At 46.9% G+C, this 15,155-nt stretch overlaps 1 protein-coding gene across 1 annotated transcript; it reads right to left on the bottom strand.

Annotated features, from left to right (window-relative positions):
- Nucleotides 1-7,358: 7,358 nt before the first annotated feature.
- LOC121846088 lies at nucleotides 7,359-10,032 on the bottom strand. The gene is made up of 3 exons (XM_042318875.1): nucleotides 10,021-10,032; nucleotides 8,037-9,785; nucleotides 7,359-7,556 (listed from the first exon to the last, which is right to left on the bottom strand). Exons 1-2 carry the CDS (start codon nucleotides 10,030-10,032, stop codon nucleotides 8,367-8,369), a joined length of 1,431 nt encoding a protein of 476 aa, XP_042174809.1. The 3' UTR covers nucleotides 7,359-7,556; nucleotides 8,037-8,366.
- Between the last annotated feature and the right edge of the window lie 5,123 nt (nucleotides 10,033-15,155).

The raw sequence follows: 15,155 nt of genomic DNA, 5'->3' as shown, positions 1-15,155 counted from the left end.
AGTGTGTCAGAGTGCTGATCTAGGATCAGGTTCCCTGCCCCCTGGTATTCATGAAGGTTGTCAGAGTGCTGATCTAGGATCAGGTTCCCCTGCCCCCTGGTATTCATGAAGGTTGTCAGAGTGCTGATCTAGGATCAGGTTCCCCTGCCCCTGGTATTCATGAAGTGTGTCAGAGTGCTGATCTAGGATCAGGTTCCCCTGCCCCTGGTATTCATGAAGTGTGTCAGAGTGCTGATCTAGGATGAGGTTCCCCTGCCCCCTGGTATTCATGAAGGTTGTCAGAGTGCTGATCTAGGATCAGGTTCCCCTGCCCCTGGTATTCATGAAGGTTGTCAGAGTGCTGATCTAGGATCAGGTTCCCCTGCCCCTGGTATTCATGAAGTGTGTCAGAGTGCTGATCTAGGATCAGGTTCACCTGCCCCCTGGTATTCATGAAGGTTGTCAGAGTGCTGATCTAGGATCAGGTTCCCCTGCCCCTGGTATTCATGAAGGTTGTCAGAGTGCTGATCTAGGATCAGGTTCCCCTGCCCCCTGGTATTCATGAAGGTTGTCGGAGTGCTGATCTAGGATCAGGTTCCCCTGCCCCTGGTATTCATGAAGGTTGTCAGAGTGCTGATCTAGGATCAGGTTCCCCTGCCCCCTGGTATTCATGAAGTTTGTCAGAGTGCTGATCTAGGATCAGGTTCCCCTGCCCCCTGGTATTCATGAAGGTTGTCAGAGTGCTGATCTAGGATCAGGTTCCCCTGCCCCCTGGTATTCATGAAGGTTGTCAGAGTGCTGATCTAGGATCAGGTTCCCCTGCCCCTGGTATTCATGAAGGTTGTCAGAGTGCTGATCTAGGATCAGGTTCCCCTGCCCCTGGTATTCATGAAGGTTGTCAGAGTGCTGATCTAGGATCAGGTTCCCCTGCCCCCTGGTATTCATGAAGGTTGTCAGAGTGCTGATCTAGGATCAGGTTCCCCTGCCCCCTGGTATTCATGAAGGTTGTCAGAGTGCTGATCTAGGATCAGGTTCCCCTGCCCATTGAATCCCATTGATTCTAATCTAAAAGACAACATGTATCATAGATCATAATCCTTTAAAAATATATATATTTATTTAACCTTTATTTAACCAGGCAAGTCAGTTAAGAACAAATTCTTATTTACAATGACGGCCTAGGAACAGTGGGTTAACTGCCTGTTCAGGGGCAGAACGACAGATTTGTACTTTGTCAGCTCAGGGGTTTGAACTTGCAACCTTCCGGTTACTAGTCCAACGCTTTGATTTAACACACGATCAATGCAGCGTCATCTTTAATAATGAAACACTCAGTAAAACACAAAGAAAAACAACATCTCATTGTAGGGTCAGGTTTTATTATGAATGGAAACGTCAAATGTAATTTAAATAAAACAGAAGAGAGAGAGGCGACACGTCATGATGTTCAGGTCAGAATGTGGACTGTGTGTGTTCTGCCAGGTGAGCTGTGTGTTAGTAGTAGAGAGAGGCGACACGTCATGATGTTCAGGTCAGAATGTGGACTGTGTGTGTTCTGCCAGGTGAGCTGTGTGTTAGTAGTAGAGAGAGGCCACACGTCATGATGTTCAGGTCAGAATGTGGACTGTGTGTGTTCTGCCAGGTGAGCTGTGTGTTAGTAGTAGAGAGAGGCCACACGTCATGATGTTCAGGTCAGAATGTGGACTGTGTGTGTTCTGCCAGGTGAGCTGTGTGTTAGTAGTAGAGAGAGGCTACACGTCATGATGTTCAGGTCAGAATGTGGACTGTGTGTGTTCTGCCAGGTGAGCTGTGTGTTAGTAGTAGAGAGAGGCGACACGTCATGATGTTCAGGTCAGAATGTGGACTGTGTGTGTTCTGCCAGGTGAGCTGTGTGTTAGTAGTAGAGAGAGGCTACACGTCATGATGTTCAGGTCAGAATGTGGACTGTGTGTGTTCTGCCAGGTGAGCTGTGTGTTAGTAGTAGAGAGAGGCCACACGTCATGATGTTCAGGTCAGAATGTGGACTGTGTGTGTTCTGCCAGGTGAGCTGTGTGTTAGTAGTAGAGAGAGGCTACACGTCATGATGTTCAGGTCAGAATGTGGACTGTGTGTGTTCTGCCAGGTGAGCTGTGTGTTAGTAGTAGAGAGAGGCTACACGTCATGATGTTCAGGTCAGAATGTGGACTGTGTGTGTTCTGCCAGGTGAGCTGTGTGTTAGTAGTAGAGAGAGGCTACACGTCATGATGTTCAGGTCAGAATGTGGACTGTGTGTGTTCTGCCAGGTGAGCTGTGTGTTAGTAGTAGAGAGAGGCTACACGTCATGATGTTCAGGTCAGAATGTGGACTGTGTGTGTTCTGCCAGGTGAGCTGTGTGTTAGTAGTAGAGAGAGGCCACACGTCATGATGTTCAGGTCAGAATGTGGACTGTGTGTGTTCTGCCAGGTGAGCTGTGTGTTAGTAGTAGAGAGAGGCCACACGTCATGATGTTCAGGTCAGAATGTGGACTGTGTGTGTTCTGCCAGGTGAGCTGTGTGTTAGTAGTAGAGAGAGGCTACACGTCATGATGTTCAGGTCAGAATGTGGACTGTGTGTGTTCTGCCAGGTGAGCTGTGTGTTAGTAGTAGAGAGAGGCTACACGTCATGATGTTCAGGTCAGAATGTGGACTGTGTGTGTTCTGCCAGGTGAGCTGTGTGTTAGTAGTAGAGAGAGGCTACACGTCATGATGTTCAGGTCAGAATGTGGACTGTGTGTGTTCTGCCAGGTGAGCTGTGTGTTAGTAGTAGAGAGAGGCTACACGTCATGATGTTCAGGTCAGAATGTGGACTGTGTGTGTTCTGCCAGGTGAGCTGTGTGTTAGTAGTAGAGAGAGGCTACACGTCATGATGTTCAGGTCAGAATGTGGACTGTGTGTGTTCTGCCAGGTGAGCTGTGTGTTAGTAGTAGAGAGAGGCTACACGTCATGATGTTCAGGTCAGAATGTGGACTGTGTGTGTTCTGCCAGGTGAGCTGTGTGTTAGTAGTAGAGAGAGCTACACGTCATGATGTTCAGGTCAGAATGTGGACTGTGTGTGTTCTGCCAGGTGAGCTGTGTGTTAGTAGTAGAGAGAGGCTACACGTCATGATGTTCAGGTCAGAATGTGGACTGTGTGTGTTCTGCCAGGTGAGCTGTGTGTTAGTAGTAGAGAGAGGCTACACGTCATGATGTTCAGGTCAGAATGTGGACTGTGTGTGTTCTGCCAGGTGAGCTGTGTGTTAGTAGTAGAGAGAGGCTACACGTCATGATGTTCAGGTCAGAATGTGGACTGTGTGTGTTCTGCCAGGTGAGCTGTGTGTTAGTAGTAGAGAGGCTACACGTCATGATGTTCAGGTCAGAATGTGGACTGTGTGTGTTCTGCCAGGTGAGCTGTGTGTTAGTAGTAGAGAGAGGCTACACGTCATGATGTTCAGGTCAGAATGTGGACTGTGTGTGTTCTGCCAGGTGAGCTGTGTGTTAGTAGTAGAGAGAGGCTACACGTCATGATGTTCAGGTCAGAATGTGGACTGTGTGTGTTCTGCCAGGTGAGCTGTGTGTTAGTAGTAGAGAGAGGCTACACGTCATGATGTTCAGGTCAGAATGTGGACTGTGTGTGTTCTGCCAGGTGAGCTGTGTGTTAGTAGTAGAGAGAGGCTACACGTCATGATGTTCAGGTCAGAATGTGGACTGTGTGTGTTCTGCCAGGTGAGCTGTGTGTTAGTAGTAGAGAGAGGCTACACGTCATGATGTTCAGGTCAGAATGTGGACTGTGTGTGTTCTGCCAGGTGAGCTGTGTGTTAGTAGTAGAGAGAGGCCACACGTCATGATGTTCAGGTCAGAATGTGGACTGTGTGTGTTCTGCCAGGTGAGCTGTGTGTTAGTAGTAGAGAGAGGCTACACGTCATGATGTTCAGGTCAGAATGTGGACTGTGTGTGTTCTGCCAGGTGAGCTGTGTGTTAGTAGTAGAGAGAGGCTACACGTCATGATGTTCAGGTCAGAATGTGGACTGTGTGTGTTCTGCCAGGTGAGCTGTGTGTTAGTAGTAGAGAGAGGCTACACGTCATGATGTTCAGGTCAGAATGTGGACTGTGTGTGTTCTGCCAGGTGAGCTGTGTGTTAGTAGTAGAGAGGCTACACGTCATGATGTTCAGGTCAGAATGTGGACTGTGTGTGTTCTGCCAGGTGAGCTGTGTGTTAGTAGTAGAGAGAGGCGACACGTCATGATGTTCAGGTCAGAATGTGGACTGTGTGTGTTCTGCCAGGTGAGCTGTGTGTTAGTAGTAGAGAGAGGCGACACGTCATGATGTTCAGGTCAGAATGTGGACTGTGTGTGTTCTGCCAGGTGAGCTGTGTGTTAGTAGTAGAGAGAGGCGACACGTCATGATGTTCAGGTCAGAATGTGGACTGTGTGTGTTCTGCCAGGTGAGCTGTGTGTTAGTAGTAGAGAGAGGCGACACGTCATGATGTTCAGGTCAGAATGTGGACTGTGTGTGTTCTGCCAGGTGAGCTGTGTGTTAGTAGTAGAGAGAGGCGACACGTCATGATGTTCAGGTCAGAATGTGGACTGTGTGTGTTCTGCCAGGTGAGCTGTGTGTTAGTAGTAGAGAGAGGCTACACGTCATGATGTTCAGGTCAGAATGTGGACTGTGTGTGTTCTGCCAGGTGAGCTGTGTGTTAGTAGTAGAGAGAGGCTACACGTCATGATGTTCAGGTCAGAATGTGGACTGTGTGTGTTCTGCCAGGTGAGCTGTGTGTTAGTAGTAGAGAGAGGCTACACGTCATGATGTTCAGGTCAGAATGTGGACTGTGTGTGTTCTGCCAGGTGAGCTGTGTGTTAGTAGTAGAGAGAGGCGACACGTCATGATGTTCAGGTCAGAATGTGGACTGTGTGTGTTCTGCCAGGTGAGCTGTGTGTTAGTAGTAGAGAGAGGCGACACGTCATGATGTTCAGGTCAGAATGTGGACTGTGTGTGTTCTGCCAGGTGAGCTGTGTTAGTAGTAGTAGTAGAGAGAGGCTGCCACACGTCATGATGTTCAGGTCAGAATGTGGACTGTGTGTGTTCTGCCAGGTGAGCTGTGTGTTAGTAGTAGAGAGAGGCGACACGTCATGATGTTCAGGTCAGAATGTGGACTGTGTGTGTTCTGCCAGGTGAGCTGTGTGTTAGTAGTAGAGAGAGGCTACACGTCATGATGTTCAGGTCAGAATGTGGACTGTGTGTGTTCTGCCAGGTGAGCTGTGTGTTAGTAGTAGAGAGAGGCTACACGTCATGATGTTCAGGTCAGAATGTGGACTGTGTGTGTTCTGCCAGGTGAGCTGTGTGTTAGTAGTAGAGAGAGGCTACACGTCATGATGTTCAGGTCAGAATGTGGACTGTGTGTGTTCTGCCAGGTGAGCTGTGTGTTAGTAGTAGAGAGAGGCGACACGTCATGATGTTCAGGTCAGAATGTGGACTGTGTGTGTTCTGCCAGGTGAGCTGTGTGTTAGTAGTAGAGAGAGGCTACACGTCATGATGTTCAGGTCAGAATGTGGACTGTGTGTGTTCTGCCAGGTGAGCTGTGTGTTAGTAGTAGAGAGAGGCTACACGTCATGATGTTCAGGTCAGAATGTGGACTGTGTGTGTTCTGCCAGGTGAGCTGTGTGTTAGTAGTAGAGAGAGGCTACACGTCATGATGTTCAGGTCAGAATGTGGACTGTGTGTGTTCTGCCAGGTGAGCTGTGTGTTAGTAGTAGAGAGAGGCCACACGTCATGATGTTCAGGTCAGAATGTGGACTGTGTGTGTTCTGCCAGGTGAGCTGTGTGTTAGTAGTAGAGAGAGGCCACACGTCATGATGTTCAGGTCAGAATGTGGACTGTGTGTGTTCTGCCAGGTGAGCTGTGTGTTAGTAGTAGAGAGAGGCCACACGTCATGATGTTCAGGTCAGAATGTGGACTGTGTGTGTTCTGCCAGGTGAGCTGTGTGTTAGTAGTAGAGAGAGGCTACACGTCATGATGTTCAGGTCAGAATGTGGACTGTGTGTGTTCTGCCAGGTGAGCTGTGTGTTAGTAGTAGAGAGAGGCTACACGTCATGATGTTCAGGTCAGAATGTGGACTGTGTGTGTTCTGCCAGGTGAGCTGTGTGTTAGTAGTAGAGAGAGGCCACACGTCATGATGTTCAGGTCAGAATGTGGACTGTGTGTGTTCTGCCAGGTGAGCTGTGTGTTAGTAGTAGAGAGAGGCTACACGTCATGATGTTCAGGTCAGAATGTGGACTGTGTGTGTTCTGCCAGGTGAGCTGTGTGTTAGTAGTAGAGAGAGGCCACACGTCATGATGTTCAGGTCAGAATGTGGACTGTGTGTGTTCTGCCAGGTGAGCTGTGTGTTAGTAGTAGAGAGAGGCCACACGTCATGATGTTCAGGTCAGAATGTGGACTGTGAGCTGTGTTCTGCCAGGTGAGCTGTGTGTTAGTAGTAGAGAGAGGCCACACGTCATGATGTTCAGGTCAGAATGTGGACTGTGTGTGTTCTGCCAGGTGAGCTGTGTGTTAGTAGTAGAGAGAGGCCACACGTCATGATGTTCAGGTCAGAATGTGGACTGTGTGTGTTCTGCCAGGTGAGCTGTGTGTTAGTAGTAGAGAGAGGCCACACGTCATGATGTTCAGGTCAGAATGTGGACTGTGTGTGTTCTGCCAGGTGAGCTGTGTGTTAGTAGTAGAGAGAGGCCACACGTCATGATGTTCAGGTCAGAATGTGGACTGTGTGTGTTCTGCCAGGTGAGCTGTGTGTTAGTAGTAGAGAGAGGCCACACGTCATGATGTTCAGGTCAGAATGTGGACTGTGTGTGTTCTGCCAGGTGAGCTGTGTGTTAGTAGTAGAGAGAGGCTACACGTCATGATGTTCAGGTCAGAATGTGGACTGTGTGTGTTCTGCCAGGTGAGCTGTGTGTTAGTAGTAGAGAGAGGCTACACGTCATGATGTTCAGGTCAGAATGTGGACTGTGTGTGTTCTGCCAGGTGAGCTGTGTGTTAGTAGTAGAGAGAGGCTACACGTCATGATGTTCAGGTCAGAATGTGGACTGTGTGTGTTCTGCCAGGTGAGCTGTGTGTTAGTAGTAGAGAGAGGCTACACGTCATGATGTTCAGGTCAGAATGTGGACTGTGTGTGTTCTGCCAGGTGAGCTGTGTGTTAGTAGTAGAGAGAGGCTACACGTCATGATGTTCAGGTCAGAATGTGGACTGTGTGTGTTCTGCCAGGTGAGCTGTGTGTTAGTAGTAGAGAGAGGCTACACGTCATGATGTTCAGGTCAGAATGTGGACTGTGTGTGTTCTGCCAGGTGAGCTGTGTGTTAGTAGTAGAGAGAGGCTACACGTCATGATGTTCAGGTCAGAATGTGGACTGTGTGTGTTCTGCCAGGTGAGCTGTGTGTTAGTAGTAGAGAGAGGCTACACGTCGTGTGTGTCTGTGTGTGTGTGTGTGTGTTGTGGGGGTAGGGGGTTCCGTGGTCCTGCAGAGTGTTGTGACGTGAATCAGAGAAGGGAATCACTATATGGGAACTATGGTAATATCACCAGTAGAGACTTTACCTGGAAGAGAGAGAGAGAGATGGAGAGAGAGACATTGAGTAGCAAAATCTTTTTTTTTCAATGTTGTAATATCTCTATCCTCACCTTCCATGGTGGAGCTGGTCTAGTTATTATATCTCTATGTTCACCTTCCATGTTGGAGCTGGTCTAGTTATTATATCTCTATGTCCACCTTCCATGGTGGAGCTTGTCTAGTTATTACATATCTATGTTCACCTTCCATGGTGGAGCTGGTCTAGTTATTATATCTCTATGTTCACCTTCCATGTTGGAGCTGGTCTAGATATTATATCTCTATGTTTACCTTCCATGGTGGAGCTGGTCTAGTTATTATATCTCTATGTTTACCTTCCATGGTGGAGCTGGTCTAGTTATTATATCTCTATGTTCACCTTCCATGGTGGAGCTGGTCTAGTTATTATATCTCTATGTTCACCTTCCATGGTGGAGCTGGTCTAGTTATTATATCTCTATGTTCACCTTCCATGGTGGAGCTGGTCAACACGCTGGTGGAAGACGAGTTGCTACCGGACACGGTCATGCCCCCGCCCGATGACATCATCATGGAACCTCCGCCGGACACAGTGCCACCTTCCGATGACACCGTGGCTGTACCTCCCACCATGGCTGGGCCCCCGCCTGACATCGCAGCACCTCCTGATGACATCAGAGCTGATCCCCCACCGGACACCATTGCGACGCCTCCTGATGACATCAGAGCTGCATCCCCACCGGACACTATCGCGACGCCTCCTGATGACATCAGAGCTGGTCCCCCACCGGACACTATCGCGACGCCTCCTGATGACATCAGAGCTGGTCCCCACCGGACACCATTGCGACGCCTCCTGATGACATCAGAGCTGGTCCCCACCGGACACCATTGTGACGCCTCCTGATGACATCAGAGCTGGTCCCCCACCGGACACTATCGCGACGCCTCCTGATGACATCAGCGCTGGTCCCCCACCGGACACCATTGCGACGCCTCCTGCTGATGGCGCCGTGCCTCCTGCTGATGGCGCCGTGCCTCCTGCTGATGGCGTCGTGCCTCCTGCTGATGGCGCCGTGCCTCCTGCTGATGGGGCTGTGCCTCCAGCTGATGGCGCCGTGCCTCCTGCTGATGGCGCCGTGCCTCCTACTGATGGGGCTGTGCCTCCAGCTGATGGCGCCGTGCCTCCTACTGATGGGGCCGTGCCTCCAGCTGATGGCGCCGTGCCTCCTACTGATGGGGCTGTGCCTCCAGCTGATGGCGCCGTGCCTCCTACTGATGGGGCTGTGCCTCCAGCTGATGGCGCCGTGCCTCCTGCTGATGGCGCCGTGCCTCCAGCTGATGGGGCCGTGCCACCTGCTGATGGGGCGGTGCCTCCTGCTGATGGCACCGTGCCTCCTGCTGATGGGACCGTGCCTCCTGCTGATGGCAACGTGCCTCCTGCTGATGGCGCCGTGCCTCCTGCTGATGGCGCCGTGCCTCCTGTTGATGGGGCCGTGCCGCTTGCTGATGGCGCCGTGCCTCCTGCTGATGGCATCGTGCCTCCTGCTGATGGCGCCGTGCCTCCTGCTGATGGCGCCGTGCCGCCTGCTGATGGCGCCGTGCCACCTGCTGATGGCGCCGTGCCTCCTCCTGATGGCGCCGTGCCTCCTCCTGATGGCGCCGTGCCTCCTCCTGATGGGGCCGTGCCTCCTCCTGATGGCGCCGTGCCACCTGCTGATGGCGCCGTGCCTCCTCCTGATGGCGCCGTGCCTCCTCCTGATGGCGCCGTGCCTCCTCCTGATGGGGCCGTGCCTCCTCCTGATGGGGCCGTGCCTCCTGCTGATGGGGCCGTGCCTCCTGCTGATGGGGCCGTGCCTCCTGCTGATGGGGCCGTGCCTCCTGCTGATGGGACCGTGCCTCCTGCTGATGGGACCCTGCCTCCTGCTGATGGGGCCGTGCCTCCTGCTGATGGGGCCGTGCCTCCTGCTGATGGCGCCGTGCCTCCTACTGATGGCGCCGTGCCTCCTACTGATGGCGCCGTGCCTCCTCCTGATGGCGCCGTGCCTCCTGCTGATGGGGCCGTGCCTCCTGCTGATGGGTACGTGCCTCCTCCTGATGGTGCCGTGGCTGATCCGCCGCCAGACACCATTGCGGGGCTTCCTGATGACATCATGGCCGGTCCCCCGCCGGACACCATCGCGGCGCCTCCTGATGACAGCATTTTTGCCCCGCCCCCAGAACTGCTGGAGGTGGAGCTAGTGGAATGCATCAACATGGAGCTTCCTCCCGTCCCCACTCCTCCTCCAGAGGATTTCACCTCCAACACAGTGGTCCTGGTCACAACAGCCTTACCTGAGTACATAGACAAACGTGTTAATGAGACCTTAAAAACATCTACATATAAAGCAATAGTCCGCCCCAGTAGAGTCATATTACCCTTAAAAACATCTACATATAAAACAATAGTCCGCCCCAGTAGAGTCATATTACCCATAAAACCATCTACATATAAAGCAATAGTCCGCCCCAGTAGAGTCATATTACCCTTAAAAACATCTACATATAAAACAATAGTCCGCCCCAGTAGAGTCATATTACCCATAAAAACATCTACATATAAAACAATAGTCCGCCCCAGTAGAGTCATATTACCCATAAAAACATCTACATATAAAACAATAGTCCGCCCCAGTAGAGTCATATTACCCATAAAAACATCTACATATAAAACAATAATCCGCCCCAGTAGAGTCATATTACCCATAAAAACATCTACATATAAAACAATAGTCCGCCCCAGTAGAGTCATATTACCCATAAAAACATCTACATATAAAACAATAGTCCGCCCCAGTAGAGTCATATTACCCATAAAAACATCTACATATAAAACAATAGTCCGCCCCAGTAGAGTCATATTACCCATAAAAACATCTACATATAAAACAATAGTCCGCCCCAGTAGAGTCATATTACCCATAAAACATCTACATATAAAACAATAATCCGCCCCAGTAGAGTCATATTACCCATAAAAACATCTACATATAAAACAATAGTCCGCCCCAGTAGAGTCATATTACCCATAAAAACATCTACATATAAAACAATAGTCCGCCCCAGTAGAGTCATATTACCCATAAAAACATCTACATATAAAACAATAGTCCGCCCCAGTAGAGTCATATTACCCATAAAAACATCTACATATAAAACAATAGTCCGCCCCAGTAGAGTCATATTACCCATAAAAACATCTACATATAAAACAATAGTCCGCCCCAGTAGAGTCATATTACCCATAAAAACATCTACATATAAAACAATAGTCCGCCCCAGTAGAGTCATATTACCCATAAAAACATCTACATATAAAACAATAGTCCGCCCCAGTAGAGTCATATTACCCATAAAAACATCTACATATAAAACAATAATCCGCCCCAGTAGAGTCATATTACCCATAAAAACATCTACATATAAAACAATAGTCCGCCCCAGTAGAGTCATATTACCCATAAAAACATCTACATATAAAACAATAGTCCGCCCCAGTAGAGTCATATTACCCATAAAAACATCTACATATAAAACAATAGTCCGCCCCAGTAGAGTCATATTACCCATAAAAACATCTACATATAAAACAATAGTCCGCCCCAGTAGAGTCATATTACCCATAAAAACATCTACATATAAAACAATAGTCCGCCCCAGTAGAGTCATATTACCCATAAAAACATCTACATATAAAACAATAGTCCGCCCCAGTAGAGTCATATTACCCATAAAAACATCTACATATAAAACAATAGTCCGCCCCAGTAGAGTCATATTACCCATAAAAACATCTACATATAAAACAATAGTCCGCCCCAGTAGAGTCATATTACCCATAAAACATCTACATATAAAACAATAGTCCGCCCCAGTAGAGTCATATTACCCATAAAAACATCTACATATAAAACAATAGTCCGCCCCAGTAGAGTCATATTACCCATAAAAACATCTACATATAAAACAATAGTCCGCCCCAGTAGAGTCATATTACCCATAAAAACATCTACATATAAAACAATAGTCCGCCCCAGTAGAGTCATATTACCCATAAAAACATCTACATATAAAACAATAGTCCGCCCCAGTAGAGTCATATTACCCATAAAAACATCTACATATAAAACAATAGTCCGCCCCAGTAGAGTCATATTACCCATAAAACATCTACATATAAAACAATAGTCCGCCCCAGTAGAGTCATATTACCCATAAAAACATCTACATATAAAACAATAGTCCGCCCCAGTAGAGTCATATTACCCATAAAAACATCTACATATAAAACAATAGTCCGCCCCAGTAGAGTCATATTACCCATAAAACATCTACATATAAAACAATAGTCCGCCCCAGTAGAGTCATATTACCCATAAAAACATCTACATATAAAACAATAGTCCGCCCCAGTAGAGTCATATTACCCATAAAACATCTACATATAAAACAATAGTCCGCCCCAGTAGAGTCATATTACCCATAAAACATCTACATATAAAACAATAGTCCGCCCCAGTAGAGTCATATTACCCATAAAAACATCTACATATAAAACAATAGTCCGCCCCAGTAGAGTCATATTACCCATAAAAACACCTACATATAAAACAATAGTCCGCCCCAGTAGAGTCATATTACCCATAAAAACATCTACATATAAAACAATAGTCCGCCCCAGTAGAGTCATATTACCCATAAAAACACCTACATATAAAACAATAGTCCGCCCCAGTAGAGTCATATTACCCATAAAAACATCTACATATAAAACAATAGTCCGCCCCAGTAGAGTCATATTACCCATAAAAACATCTACATATAAAACAATAGTCCGCCCCAGTAGAGTCATATTACCCATAAAAACATCTACATATAAAACAATAGTCCGCCCCAGTAGAGTCATATTACCCATAAAAACACCTACATATAAAACAATAGTCCGCCCCAGTAGAGTCATATTACCCATAAAAACATCTACATATAAAACAATAGTCCGCCCCAGTAGAGTCATATTACCCATAAAAACATCTACATATAAAACAATAGTCCGCCCCAGTAGAGTCATATTACCCATAAAAACATCTACATATAAAACAATAGTCCGCCCCAGTAGAGTCATATTACCCATAAAACATCTACATATAAAACAATTGTCCGCCCCAGTAGAGTCATATTACCCATAAAAACATCTACATATAAAACAATAGTCCGCCCCAGTAGAGTCATATTACCCATAAAAACATCTACATATAAAACAATAGTCCGCCCCAGTAGAGTCATATTACCCATAAAAACATCTACATATAAAACAATAGTCCGCCCCAGTAGAGTCATATTACCCATAAAAACATCTACATATAAAACAATAGTCCGCCCCAGTAGAGTCATATTACCCATAAAAACATCTACATATAAAACAATAGTCCGCCCCAGTAGAGTCATATTACCCATAAAAACATCTACATATAAAACAATAGTCCGCCCCAGTAGAGTCATATTACCCATAAAAACATCTACATATAAAACAATAGTCCGCCCCAGTAGAGTCATATTACCCATAAAAACATCTACATATAAAACAATAGTCCGCCCCAGTAGAGTCATATTACCCATAAAAACATCTACATATAAAACAATAGTCCGCCCCAGTAGAGTCATATTACCCATAAAACATCTACATATAAAACAATAGTCCGCCCCAGTAGAGTCATATTACCCATAAAAACATCTACATATAAAACAATAGTCCGCCCCAGTAGAGTCATATTACCCATAAAAACATCTACATATAAAACAATAGTCCGCCCCAGTAGAGTCATATTACCCATAAAAACATCTACATATAAAACAATAGTCCGCCCCAGTAGAGTCATATTACCCATAAAAACATCTACATATAAAACAATAGTCCGCCCCAGTAGAGTCATATTACCCATAAAAACATCTACATATAAAACAATAGTCCGCCCCAGTAGAGTCATATTACCCATAAAAACATCTACATATAAAACAATAGTCCGCCCCAGTAGAGTCATATTACCCATAAAAACACCTACATATAAAACAATAGTCCGCCCCAGTAGAGTCATATTACCCATAAAAACATCTACATATAAAACAATAGTCCGCCCCAGTAGAGTCATATTACCCATAAAAACACCTACATATAAAACAATAGTCCGCCCCAGTAGAGTCATATTACCTATAAAAACATCTACATATAAAACAATAGTCCGCCCCAGTAGAGTCATATTACCCATAAAAACATCTACATATAAAACAATAGTCCGCCCCAGTAGAGTCATATTACCCATAAAAACACCAGAAATGGTTCCGATGATTTTTCATGCCATTTAATATTTCACGTCGTGAATTGGACAAACATTTCAAACGAAGCGTGTATTTGGTGTAGGTTTACTGTGCATTCGGAAAGTATTCAGACCCCTTCCTTTTGGCCACCCTTTGTCATGTTACAGCCTCATTCTAAAATGGATTAAATAAATGTTTTTCCTCAATCTACCCCCAATACCCCATAATGACAAAGCAAAAACAGTTTTTTAGAAATTTTTGCAAATGTATTAAAAAACAGAAATACCTTAACATAAGTATTCAGACCATTTGCTATGAGACTCAAAATTGAGTTCAGGTGCATCCTGTTTCCATTGATCATCCTTGAGATGTTTCTACAACTTGATTGGAGTCCACCTGTGGTAAATTCAATTGATTGGACATGATTGGGAAAGGCACACTTGTCTATATACGGTCCCACAGTTGACAGTGCATGTCAGAGCAAAAACCTTGCCATGAAGTCAAAGGAATTGTCTGTTGAGCTCCGAGACAGGATTGTGTTGAGGCACAGATCTGGGGAAGGGTACCAAAACATTTCAGCAGCATTGAAGGTCCCCAAGAACACAGTGGCCTCCATCATTCTTAAATGGAAGAAGTTTGGAACCACCAAGAGTCTTCCTAGAGCTGGTCGCCCTGCCAAACTGAGCAATCGGGGAGAAGAGCCTTGGTCAGGAGGTGACCAAGAACCTGATCGTCACTCTGACAGAGCTCCAGAGTTCCTCTGTGGAGAACCATCCAGAAGGACAACCATCTCTGCAGCACTACACCAATCAGGCCTTTATGATAGAGTGGCCAGACAGAAGCCACTCTATGAGTCACATGACAGCCCGCTTGGATTTTTCCAAGAGGCAACTAAAGGACTCTCAGAACATTCTCTGGTCGGATGAAACCAAGATTGAACTCTTTGGCCTGAATGCCAAGCGTCACGTCTGGAGGAAACCTGGCACCATCCCTACGGTGAACCATGGTGGTGGCAGCATCATGCTGTGGGGATGTTTTTCAGCGGCAGGGACTGGGAGACTAGTCAGGATCGAGGGAAAGATGAACGGAGCAAAGTACAGAGAGACCCTTGATGAAAACCTGATCCAGAGCGCTCAGTACCCCAAGCAACGACCCTTAGCACACAGCCAAGACAACACAGGAGTGGCTTCGGGACAAGTCTCTGAATGTCCTTGAGTGGCCCAGCCAGAGCCCAGACTTGAACCCGATAGAACATC

This window comes from Oncorhynchus tshawytscha, unplaced genomic scaffold (assembly GCF_018296145.1).
Source record: "Oncorhynchus tshawytscha isolate Ot180627B unplaced genomic scaffold, Otsh_v2.0 Un_contig_447_pilon_pilon, whole genome shotgun sequence".
Taxonomy (NCBI): domain Eukaryota; kingdom Metazoa; phylum Chordata; class Actinopteri; order Salmoniformes; family Salmonidae; genus Oncorhynchus; species Oncorhynchus tshawytscha.
Note: the sequence above shows the minus strand (reverse complement) of the source record. Positions and strands in the feature narration are given on the sequence as shown.